Source organism: Mirounga angustirostris, unplaced genomic scaffold, assembly GCF_029215605.1.
Source record: "Mirounga angustirostris isolate CCGP_5_RB_7025 unplaced genomic scaffold, mMirAng1.0.hap1 SCAF_6, whole genome shotgun sequence".
NCBI lineage: Eukaryota > Metazoa > Chordata > Mammalia > Carnivora > Phocidae > Mirounga > Mirounga angustirostris.
The window spans coordinates 84129706-84142781 of NW_026991714.1; the positions used below are offsets into that span (position 1 = coordinate 84129706).

Consider the following 13076-nt stretch of genomic DNA (forward strand, 5'->3'; position numbering starts at 1 on the left):
TTTTTTTTTGGTTGAGGTTCTATTTTTTCTTTTGTTTCAAAAGTATTCTTAATTGCTCATTGGAATTTTATGAACACCAATTCTAAATCTTTGTCAAATAATTCTCTCATTTCTCTTATCTCAGAATTGACATCTATTAATTGCCTTTTTTCACTCTGAGATCTTCCTGTTTCTCATTATGACAAGTAATTTTCTATTGAAATCTGGACATTCTGGGTATGATGTTATGAGACTCTGGATATTATTTAAACCTTTTGTCTCAACTGGCTTTCTCTGACACCACTCTGTCAGGAAAAAGGGAGAACTGCTTTGTTACTTCCAGATGGAGTTAGAAGTCAAAACCCAGGCCCATCAAAGGTGGCTGCATTGATAAAGACCCCCCACTTTTTTTTTTTAAAGATTTATTTATTTGAGAGAGAGAGAGAAAGGGAGAGCACATGCATGCACGTGCACCAGTGGGAGGGGCAGGAGGAGAAAGAATTCCAAGCAGCCCCACAGGGCTCCATCTCACGACCCTGTGCCAAAACCAAGACTTGGATGCTTAACTGACTGTGCCACCTAGGCACCCCAAAGACCCCCCACCTTTAGTTTGGGATCCCAAACAGCTACTCCCTAAGGTACTGGGAACCAGAACTAGACCAGTCCTCCCAGATGGTAACAAGGTTGGTGGTTGCCTGAATGTCTGTCCTCAGGCAGAGCCCACTATGCCAGCTGTATAACCCTGTGTCCTCAGGAAATTTCTCTCATGCCAAGTCATCTGAAGCACGTGGTGACCCAGCAGCCAGAAGAGCAGCTCTGGCTTTGAGAGAACTAGTAATTGTCAGTGGCAGCAAAAATTAAAGATGCAAAATGAGCCCGAAGGAACCTTGTGTATATATCCAATTTAAAAGGTGACAGTGTCCTTCTATTTCAGCTCTGGCTACCATCTTTTGTCTAGACTTTTCTAAGGCCATCCTATCCCATGAATAGAACTACAGTCCATCCATAACTCCATTCTGGGTTTGCTATATGAACAGACACCCCTCAAACTTCTCATTCCAGCCAGTCACACTTCCCCATCAAAGAAACAGGAATAATTCTCCCATAAATAGTCTGTGTGTGCTGACAAATGGGAATATGAAGCAGTATAATTAATTGCTGTATTTAAGTGCCTCCAGTGAAACCTTATAAGAGAGAAGGTGCTTGTCTTAGGGAGACACATCAGAAGGTGAGAAAGCAAAATTTGAAGGAAGGAAACGAGCTTGGTTATTTGCATTCCATATTAACATAAGGGAAGATGCTTTGGAGTAAGTCAGCCTATCTGGAAAGGCCTATGACTAGGCTGTTGGCCTATGGCCCTCAGGACGATGTTGCCTAGCAATGAACAGGCACTTGCCAGGCAGGTGCTAGGAAGAGTATGTGCAGAGAGATGCACACCTAACATGTACCAGCATTCTGTACCCCCCTTGAGACTGAGGCATGAGATACAAGCCCCCGTTTTCTCTTTGAGCAGAATTGATGTTTATGCAATTGGACAGTTAAGGCAGAAATCCAATTACTGAGCTAATTAGCACCTTTGAATGGTAAGCACCAAATGTACAGGAGGAAAACACTGGAGAAAAGCTCAAATTACCCAGTATGGCTGACAGTTCACCTTCTTAGAGAGTCTGGTGGAGAGCCAGAGGCCCTGGGATACACAGGCAGGTTAGCTTAGTTATTGCCGATTGAATTTAGCACTCTGCGTCCTATAGCCTTATGAAAAGATAGCTTTCTAGTTAACGTAGTTTTAGAAGGTGTTTTCAATCCCCAAGGAGTTTGGTAAATGACTTTCCTTTGGCTCAGCCCCACTTTAAAAATTGTTTATTCTGCTGCTGAAAATTCCATTTGTCCTAGGTCTTCAGGTTAAATTAAAATTCCATTTAGGGACTTATTATGCTGACATGGGATTTCGGCCTTCATTAGAAAGAATTTTGTTGTTTGCTGTATTTTTCGCCACCCTGGGCTCTTTTACTTTCAAAGCTGACCCAAGGTATTTGGAAGAAAAACTGAAGCAGTAATAGAACAGAGTGATGGGGTTAACAGCCTTTTTGAGATGCAACCAAATATTTCTTCTCTCCAACCCATCTGCAGAACCTGTCCCACAAAGCTCAAACAGGATCTCACCTAGATGGTTCTCAAATATCTGAGACAGATGAGAAAAAGAAAATCCTTTTTTTCTTAGCTCCATCTAAGTATTTTTTTAATCTTTCTGATTCCCAAGAGACAAGTTCACAACAGAATTCTGCATTCTGAGGTTTCCTTTTAAGTACCATTACTACTAACAAGTGCTTATCATTTATTAAATCACACTCAGGATGTCAACGATCATGTTTAACTCTAAGTTAGTGGCGGCTAGTCTCCTTTCTTCTTAGCAGGTGTCATGAGAGAAAAATTAATGTTAGAAACAGCATTATTTTGGACTCTTCATTTATTCATGCCAGTTGTGAGCAAAGGTGTGTCTTCAGGCAACTTAGGGTCTGGTGTAAGAGGGGGATATAATCAAATAATCATACAAAGAAATATATGACATGGTAGAGTCAGCCTACTGGGTTCAAATCCTGGCTCCACACTCATGTGTGGCCTTGGGCACTGCAGTTAATTTCACTGTGTCTCAAGTTCCTTCTTGGAGGGAATGGGTGTGATAATAATACCTATCTATGAATAATATCTATGTAATAATAATACCTATCTATGAAGTTGTAAGGATATAATGAGTTAACTCACGTGAAGTATTTATGAAGAGAAGTGTTACGGAAATATTAGCCGTCATCATTGTTAGTAATATTAACTATGACAGGTTCCCCACAGGAGAGGTATGACGTGTGAAGGAGCATATGACATGAGTCTCACCTAGAGCAGGTGTCAGGAAGTCTTCCCTGAGAGCGATACTGGTGCCAGACTTGAAGCACTAGAGGTGTCTGTCAGGAAGGCGGGTGGGGTAGGAAGGACTCGAAGTTGAGGACGCAAGAGTTGCAGAGGATGGCAGGGAAGGCAGGGTGACAGGAATAGGAGGTCAGGGCACACTGAAGATGTGGAAAAAGGCTAGCATAGTTGGACCAGAGAAAGCAAAGTCAGGAACCAGGCATGCTAAAAATCGGTTTCTTCAAACTTACATGTAAGCCTGTATTCAATGATATATTTCTAGTGAAAGCCCTTTCTTAATGTCTTCGGTTTAACCATATGAAATTGCCATCTTTGTACATCATGAACAGTTAAATATCCAAGGTCATGTGGTTGAAGTCAATCTCCTATTTCATCCTTCAAAGGATGATGAGACCACTGCTGAAGATCTGAAATAAAGAGACGAAGCAGGTCAGGCACAGTGTCTCTGAGCAGAGCTGACTGTTGCACTTTTAAAGGCTTTCTGGGACATGTGAAGTTCAAGGACGGCTGAGGTATTAGAGGCAGAAGTGGGTTGATACCATTGGCACAGACAGTTACCTGGGGACAGCCTCCTTTCTTACCTGGGTGACAGTCTGATCAGTCGCCCCTCACAAGTCTGGAGTGAGTCTGTCCCTCACTGGCTGGCTTGCAGAAGCAAGGGGCCACATGGGTCGGCTGGCTTACTGAGGCTCTGAACGGAGGTGAGTTGTCATAACTGGAGAGATTTAAAACTGATTCTGATGGCCATTTGTTGCCATGGCTACAGACCATCTCTCTTCTTTAAGTTTGTAAGAGCCGATTTCATTCTTGTGCTTCAACGGAAGAGAGGCCTATAAGAATGCGCCCAGTGCTTGAAAGCAAGTGTCTCCCAATCCTGAGTTGTCATCATCTCTCCCCTCCCTGTGTTTCTTGTACTTTTCCCTCTCTTTGTTATTGTGAGACCCCTCTTCCTTCCTGCAGCATGTCACATAGGAGCAATCACCCTGACTGGTAAGTTCCATGTCCCCTGCATTCCCCACCACACAGCCAATTCTGTAAACCAACTCTCTGTCCTTTGTAATGATCTAGTTGTGAAATTTTACCCTTTTGTGGTCCCTTCTAGCACACGGCGTGTGGATAATTCCAACACGAGACTGGTGGTCCAAATTGAAAAGGATCCAGGTAAGAAGATACCTTCCTTCTCTCTTTTTAAACTCCTTATTTCCTTATATAGATGGATTCCTTCAATCCAAACAGGGGAAATGAGTACTCACTCTTTTTCATCACTGTGGAGATGATGTATGTCTCAGTAATAAATGTGCTGACTGGAAAAATAAAACTATACAAATAGACTGACCAAACATCCTGATTTGGTTTGGTAATGCTTTTTTCCATTACTTAGAATTGATGTGGTACATGTTCAGTATAGAATGACTCTGTCAATGAAGACATTTTAGTTTGTGTGACAAAAGGCAAATACAGACTCTAAACCTTGCTTTTGTTCTTGTAGCAAAAAAATTCTTAGGAAAATCGTCAGTGTTGTGATGTCCTCAAAGGCAAATGATTCCCAGATCTAAGATCCAGAAGTCTTAAGAAACTTTGTTCAACATTAAGCTATGGAAGGAGTTACCTTCTAGGAAATTATTTTACTTTTTGCTTTCTGTATTCTGTTTCATTTTTAACCATTCTACCTCTTTTTTCATCATATCAGAAGGCAAATTTTAACTCTTCTCTATTTTTATCCACTTCACTCTCTCCCCTGTGCCAAAAGGTTTGGCTAGGAAGAGTGGTATCATGTCATTATCTATATTTGAATTGCATATACATGATTAATTTGAACTCGTAATTTGACGTGGGAAAATACCTAGAGAGAGAGGTTTATTTTCTGTTGACCTAAAGTTCAACTCGTCAGTACAACTTGGCGGGGGTGATGCACAACTATGGGACTCTGTGACATTGCGGGGCCATTGACATTAGGCATATGGACAGTTTCACAAGTGCATCTTCCCTCCAGTTATTCATAATTGTTGTCTCATTTTAATCCAATTACATGGATCTGTGGTCAAGGTGTTCTTTCCACAAAGACTCCACTTCGGTGGCTGAAACCATTTTTGTTTTATTTAAATATCAAACAGTTTGAACAATTAAGCAAAAATTAATTCTCTCATTCAGGCCTTCCCTTTAAAAGTGGCGGAGACCCAAAGTAATCTCTAATTAAGGTCTTGGGATGCATGCTGATTCCTCATTGAAAGTGAATTGAATGGCAGGTCAGGCAGGCTTCATCTGCACTGAAGACTCAGCATACTGATACTTCATTAGACTACATGACATGACTCAGCCCACAGAACAGTTTATTTCTCTCTGTTAATCATAATTAGGTTTATAAGTGCCCTAATTTCAATTTGGTCTTCAACTGTCATGAATGCCCAGCAAGGATATTTATAATTTAATGTGTTATCTTAGAGATTTCTTACAGGTGGATCTGTGCTCTTCCTTATGTAGGAAGGGGCCAGCCTTCACCTTCCTGCACCCCCAATCATGCTCCCTTTCCCCAGGGTCCAGAGCAAGGGGAGCTCTGTTCAGATCTGCAATCCTCATCTGGACCTTCTCTGATGCTGCCTCCACTCCAAAAGACAATCTAGAAGGGAGCCTTGAGTTTAGCTTTAGGCATTTCCTCTTTGGGGAGACTCTGCTTCTCTGACTTTCCAGAGCCAGAAGTTTACTCCCAAACATGAGAGGCTCCTAAAATAAGAGTACTGAATGTAAACATTTCTCCCAGACCCTCCTGGCACTTCCTCCACCCACAAGACCACGGAGCAGGAGGACGTCCAAATTTATCCAGTCTTCTCTTTAAAATCTTTCTGTCCTTCATCATGAGAGATCTGATAGAGGGAGTGGAAGGGAGATTAAAGGAAATACCCATAAGCCTCCAATCCCACCCCCCCCACAACTTTCCATCTCCTCTTCTGTACCCTTCCTTCACTCCTCTCTTGGTGTCATTATCCACCTAATTCAAATGGCTACAATTAAACAAGCAAACACGTAACTGCTGGTAATGCTGAGTCTTGACAAAGATGAAGAACAGCTAGAACTCTCAATCACTGCAGCTGGAGGGGCTACAAACATGGTACAGCCACTTTGGAGAACAGCATCCCCACTCCTAGGTATTTACTCAAGAGAAAACAAAACTACATTCACATAAACTTCAGCTCATGAATATTTTGGGTGGATTTCTTCCTAATCACTACAACTGGAAACAACCCAAATGTCCTCCGATGGATGAATGGATAAACAGGCTCTAGGACACGCATACCACAGAATACTACTCAACACTAAAATGGAACAGACTGCTGGGTACAGCAATATGGGTGAATCTCAAATGCATCTTTCTAATTGGCAGTTACATGACTATGCATTTATTAAGATTCATAAGATTACACACTAAAAAAGATAAATTTTACTCTACATAAATTATCCCTCCATAAATCTGAATTATATATATAATTTAAAAACAGTAAATGACATCTGTATGATGTATCTATGTGTATATAATATGCAAAAACATGTATTTGTATATAACATATAATACTAGTAGTAATCATTTATATTGTAGCATATATGGAATTGATGCTGTTTATTGTCTCTATTCCTCAATGACTTTGATTTCAAAAAGCTCCAGGAGTTACTTGACAGGTGTGTTCTTAAAAACAAAATTCTCTTAAAGAGGCTATAGGACCTATGGTGTTATCTATGATTCAACAGATATTTAGTTAGTCCCTTTTGCACGGTAGGACTTCTGCCAGTGTTGGGACACAGAAATAAGCAAATTCAGACATAGATCTGTCTTCCTTCATGTCATGTCTTCCTCACTTTACTTTCTCCACTGCATTGGAAAAAATCAAATGTGAATCAAATAACTATATATACACAAAAACCGAAAGTCAGATTCCAACTGTGACAAGTGCTTCAGAGCTGAGGATCATGGTGCCGAGAGCCAGTAATAGGGGATTTGGCCCAGCAAAGTGGTCAGTGGAGGCTTCCCTGAAGTAGCCATTAAGATGAGGTCTGAAGAATAGTAAGTGTTCAAAAGCCAGAGAGGAATGGAAGAGCAACCCAGGCAGAAAGATTTGTGTCTACAAAGGCCCAGGGTGGGAAGGGCATGTGAGTCCCTCCACTGGAAGAAGTTCTATGCTGGGCATAAGGGAGAAAGGAGGAGGATGTTTGTGTGAAGTGAGGATGGAGTTTGAAATAGGGAGCAGATCCCACGTGCCCCTTGTGTGTCCATATATCCTAGGTTTGCTTCTAACTTACACCTATGACTGTCCTAGCTTTTACCTGGGAATGCTAAATTATATGGGATCCTATTATAGGTGATGCAAAGAAGACTTGTTTCTATCTTAAGAGCACTGAAAAACCACTAAGGGCTAGAAGGTGATGGGGTTGAGGGGTCCTAGATAGCACATTCAACTTCTCAATTAGAAAAGCTCATTCTGGCTGAATTGTAGGGAATAGATGAGGTGGTAGGTCCTAATGAAGATGCACTGGGAGTCATAAGACTAGTGTGGCTGCCCACGTGAGAAATAATGCAGCTTGGAATAACGTAGGGGTAATGCAAATGGGGAAGGGTAAAAAGATGCAAAAAATATTGAAGAAAGTAAAATTGAGATGCTGGCGTGTGAAGGAGTGGGAACAGAGATCCCTGGGTTATGGCTGTCTGGGTGGTGGTACCAATTGCTGAAATAGGCAACAGAAGGGGGCCCGACCTGGGCATGCTGAGATGTGGAGCATTTGAGACATACAAGAACAGATGTTAAGTGAACAAGTAGGTACACAGGTCTAGAGCTTAAGACAAGAGACCTTACCTGGAGGTATGAATTTGTAAGTCATCTGCATTAAGACAATAATTTAATCCATCTGTATAGAGGAGACTGCCCAGAAAGATGATAAAGGAAAAAAAAATAAGAGGGTCTCACAAAGTCAACAAAAATGGGCAAAGTATCTAAAAAGCCTGATTTACCCTTGACCAAATGACAACTCATAGTTTCCTAGGTCTGCGTGTATAGGAGTAAGTACCCACTGATCTTATTTCTTGTTCTGTCTTTAGGGAATGATGACAACAATCTTAATTCCATCTTTTATGAGCACCTGACAAGGGCCCTGCAGGAGTCCCTGTGTGGAGACTTAGTTCTTGGTCGGTGGGGTAACTACAGCTCTGGCGATTGCTTTATTTTGGCCTCCGACTACCTCAACGCTTTTGTTCACCTGATTGAAATTGGAAATGGTCTTGTCACCTTTCAGCTTCGAGGACTGGAATTTCGAGGTAAGAATCTCTTCATTGTGGAAGGTGTTGGAAGCAGGTTGCCTCAATTAATTATCGTGCAAAGCTTTCATGAGGAGATGCCATGAAAGAGCAAGAATTTAATGCTTGTCCTATAGTTGGAGGATGAGGGAGCTGGTTACACCTGCCTTTATTTGTGTATTCTGATATAGACACATCCCAGTCATCTGAGGGAGTAATGAGGTGAAACGTGTCATCTGATGTAAACCTTATGGCGTGGCGAGTCAAAACTTCGGTTTTAATCTTTCTGGGAAAAGCTCAGAAGTGACAGGAGGTTGTGGAGCATGCGTGGGCTCTATGTGGGGTCAGCCAGGCCTGAAACAGAACCTACTTCTGTGGGTTTCGGGTGTTGTGGTCTGTAGTGGGCCATTGTTCCGTGTCTAGCTTTTTCTCTTCAACTGTACGATGAGAAAAGAAGAAGAATGGCGGCCTCATAAAGTTGTGTGACTTAAATGAGGTCATGTATATGCGGGCACGAGGTGGATGCTTATTGCTTTGCAGTTATTGAGTTGACCTGAATCTTGAAAGCATGACCCTAGTTTTCCCATTAATACGCCGTTGGAGCTGAGTGGTGGAGCGTGCAGGGATTAGCATAATAGATGTGCTCATGGGCCTTTCTCCTGTGTTCTTTGGTTATTCCCTCATTCAGTACATGTTTTTCTAACACCTCCTCTGTGTCTGGCCGAGTTCTAATGCTGGAGGTGCTGTGGGCACGTGACCTGAAAGACTCTTACCCTTGTGGTGTTGACCTTCAGCAGGAGATGTGGAAAACAAACAAGTCAACAAATGAGCAAACTAATCACAATGGTGGAAAGTGCTACGAAGGAAGCAAATCCAGTCTGTGACCGTCATCACTGCAGAGGGCGGGGCAGAGATGCTGCTACATTAGATGGGGTGGCCAGGGAAGGCGAACAGGAAGAAGGATGTTGTGGGCTAGGAGTTTCTGAGTGCTACATGGATGAGCGGGGAACCCTGATGTGACCAGAGCTATCTAGCAGGCCAGCAGCAGCGTGGCACAGGAGGGGGTGGGAGCCCAGGCATGTGGGGCCTCCCAGTCAGGGCGAGAGGCTGCATTTATTCTGTGCATAATGGGGAGCCATTAGGAGTGTCTCGTAGTCACCCAAACAGGAGAGGAGGGGGAGACAGAGAAGTACAGGGAGATTTAGAGGTGGGAAGGGCTGGGCTCAGCGTTGGGGAGTGCGGGAAAGAGGAGGCTCAGCATGCTCCCCAGTTTCCAGGTTGAGCACCTGGGTAGACAGAGGTGCCTTTCCTGAGACTGGGAAGCCTAGAGGAAGAACGGCACTTTTGGGTTTGAGAGTGTCATCAAGGGCTCCATGTTGGATATTTACTTTTTAAATGCCCTTGATTCATCTAAGTGGATCTGTCATGTAATTGGACATAAGAGCCTTATAGTCATTCAGAAGATATTTATCAAGCACTGGGCTAGGTGCTGTGAATACAAAAGTGCAGGGCCCCACCTTAAGGAGCTTGGAGCCTTGCCGACAAGAGGCACATACTGAGCAATAAGCATCATGGCAGTGCCAAGCATGGGGCCCCACAAGGACCAGAGAAGAGGCACTGGGATCAGACTGGACTGTGGGTCAGCTTGGCAGGGGAGAGGCTGCAGTTGGAGGGGAGAGGAGAGCACATGATGATAAAGAGGCGCAAAGTAGCCAGATGTGGTTTCCAGGTGGTTTGGGGGAAAGGGGTCCCAGACAATGCTGGAAAGATGATTAGGAGCCAGGTCATCACCATCCAGGACCTCACAGTGACAAAAACACACCTTTTAGCCAAGAACAAATTGCCATTATTTTATATTTTTAACACAATTACCTAACTCTTTAACCAAGCCTTTTGGTGCTAAGCATTAGTTTTGTGAATATCTGTTACTTGTATTACCATTCCTAAATAAGTTTGTATAAAAGAGAGGATTTTTTTTAGATTGGTGGGTTCTGTGGCTTAAGCATGTATTCTGTGCACCCTTACAAATTTTAGGAATTGAATTCAGGGAACTTATTTTGGAAAAGGTTATTGGACCAAGGGAGTAGTGATCCAATTCTGCAGAATAAACGGAGAAGCCGTGTTTTCCCTGAAATTTTGCACAAATGCTAGAAAATGCTGCAGGAGGTAGTACAATAATGCAACAGACTTGTCTATTTTGAGAGCTTTTAGGTTTTTCTGGAATTCAAAGGAAGAACTTTTAAAGTGAGTCTGGTTTAACCTGAGTTAGAGCTTCTATCACAAGAGCTATATGACTTACAGCTCCTTTGGCAAACTGATGCTTGAGTTTAAAGGCTTCCAAGTTAACTGGACATTAGAAGTGTGCAGTACTTTGCCTGTGAGCCCCGCATATCACAAACAGGCGTTCTTCTTGACCCACCACCCTGAGTGTTTGGGCTTCGCCCCATACCATTTTGGAGGGCGTAACCAGCCGTCACAAAATGTAATGGTTTAAGACAACAAGGATGTCTTCTTTTACACTGTTGTGTGGGTGGCTGGTGGTTCTTCTGCTGTACTCACCCTGGGTTCCTCAGGTAGCTGCCTTCAGCTGGAAGATGAACCAGGCTGGAAGGTCCGAGGTGCTTCATCTGGAGCTGGCTACTCTGGCCCCGTGGCTGTCCTCCGGGTGCTGCTCAGTGTCTAGGGGGCTGGACTAGGTGTGGTCTGGGTGGTCTCGATGTTCCAAAGGGGAAACATGGCCACTGAAAGGCCCTTATGGCCCAGTCTCTGGGGCAGGCACCATGTCACTCCCACCATGCCCTATTGGCAAAAGCCATCCCCAAGGACAGCTCCAATTCATGTGGTAGAAAGTGACCCTGTCACACAGCAGGAGTCACTGGGGGCCAGTCTTGGAACAACACACCAGCCTCCTGAAGCTGCCTCAGGAGAACCCAGAAGGAGGCTCAGAGCTGACATGCGTGTGCTCGGGCCTGAGACAGAGGCAGTTGTGTTTGGGGAGACTGCCCAGGAGGGTCTCCCCTAGGTGATTTTTCTCCCTCCTGCCAACTACAGGAGAAATGTAACCTGCCTATAAGAATGGCCTAAGCCTAGTAATGATGTCTTGGGAACAAAACGCCAGTTAACCTGCCCCGATAGTGCTCACTCCTGTGCCATATATTTTCTTTGACCTAGTTCTGCTGTAGATTAGAAGACAGTGCTATTAAGAGAGCAGGACAAAAATCTAAGTTATGTTGTAGTTGCAGGAGGGATCCAGTTGACCTAAAATGACTCTTCCTTTTTATACCTTTTTGCAATATATATTACAGTATTCCCAGGGAAGATCTTGTTTTCTTTCTCCTCCTTGAGTATTTTTCTAAGATCCACCTTCAGTGGTTCACTTTTTTCTTCAATTCCCTATTTTCCCAAATAGCAGGCTTTATTTTGGTCAATTTTGACCTACTTCAGTATGACCTGGGGCAGTCAAAACCCAGCTGTGCTGGTTCTCCTCTCTGAAGCACACTGAGCTGTCAGTGGAAATGTGAGCTGCTCACGGCACAGACTGAGTCTAGGAAATGAATAACACACCCTGGAGGAAGAGGAAGACAACCTCCCATGGCCAGGGAGCAAGAAGTCCACCTGTCCATTTCTCACTGCAAGGGATGCAGTTGTATCAATAGGAGTTTTTAATTGCAAGCAACAGAAATCAACTCTAGGGAACTTAACCAGGAGAAGGGTTTATTGGAAGATATTGCACGGGACACAGACTTTCTGAGAAGGCTGGAAAAGCAGGCTTGGTGGCTGTAAGTCAAGAGCCATGTCTAAAATCACACCACAGCACTGATCTCATGAAGCAGTCACATCCTGGGGACCTGGGCACTACCCTCGCTTTATTGACACTATGATCCTGGATCCTGGATGCTGCCCCTGCCACTGCTACCCCCTGAATCTGGATGAAGAGCCCCTGCCACCAACTCCCTTACAGAATACGTCCCATGCATCTGCTTCTTTGTGTCACCAGCACATTAGTCAAAGTCTGGGGTGCAGCTCATGGATGAAGCAGAGACCACATGCATATGCTCTAGATGCAAGGGCGGCCTGGAAAGAGGGTGTCTAAGTTCTTAGTTCCCAGAGCGGAAGATTACCACTGCCTCTTGCCAGGACTCATCATATGAGTATGTTGGTTGAAGTCATGCTAGCTGCTGTCATAGTTAAGTCCCAGATCTCTGTGACTGACACAACAGATGTTTCTTTTTGAACTCACATAGAATCCGATCATTGAGAGGAGGTGGTGGGGGTAGGGGCTGGTTCCCTTCCACACCATCAAGGATCCTGGCTAATAGAAGCTCTGCCTAGTCCCTATCACATTGCTTTTGAGGTCACTCTGAGCTTCAACATGAAGCTGGCAGGGAGTGGAGGAGTGCCTGAAAGATTGTTTTGGGATAGGCCTAAACCTGGAATACATCATCTGTTCTTATATTCTATTGTTTAGAAGTGACATAGCTGTAAGAGAAGCTAGGAGATGTTATCTAGCTGAGTACCCAGGAGAAAAAATAAAAGTAAAAAGTTGGTGAGGAGTTAGCTAGTCTGGCATACTGGGTAATTTCCCAAACATACAATAGAGATTTAGATCCTGGATAGCCCAAAAAAATAATTAAGGTTCATGACACATCCTTTTTCTGTTGGCTGGTACTGTAGGGAATGATTGAAACCAGTTCAAACTAAGAATACATATAAGGAAGCCACATTTTTCTGTCCTGCTCCTTTTGGCTCATGTATCCTAGAATAGAAATAAATTCTTTACTGTTTAATGTAAAAAAACGGGATTGTGGTGCCCTGGCTGCTCTTGGGTTTATGAGTATTACTTGCATCTCCCTAACCAAGGAGGCTTTCAGGAAACCATTCAAGACTTGACAGATTA

General features: G+C 43.5%; 1 protein-coding gene across 4 annotated transcripts in view; it reads left to right on the top strand.

Moving 5' to 3' along the window:
• PCNX2 (pecanex 2) overlaps positions 1 to 13076 on the top strand; it is a 306833-nt gene that overhangs the window by 244097 nt on the left and 49660 nt on the right. For all 4 annotated transcript variants that reach the window (XM_064594619.1, XM_064594618.1, XM_045877819.3 and 1 more), the window contains 2 exons: positions 4004 to 4062; positions 7985 to 8200. In XM_064594619.1, coding sequence (XP_064450689.1) covers positions 4004 to 4062; positions 7985 to 8200 — 275 coding nt within the window. The remainder of the gene's footprint in view (positions 1 to 4003; positions 4063 to 7984; positions 8201 to 13076) is intronic.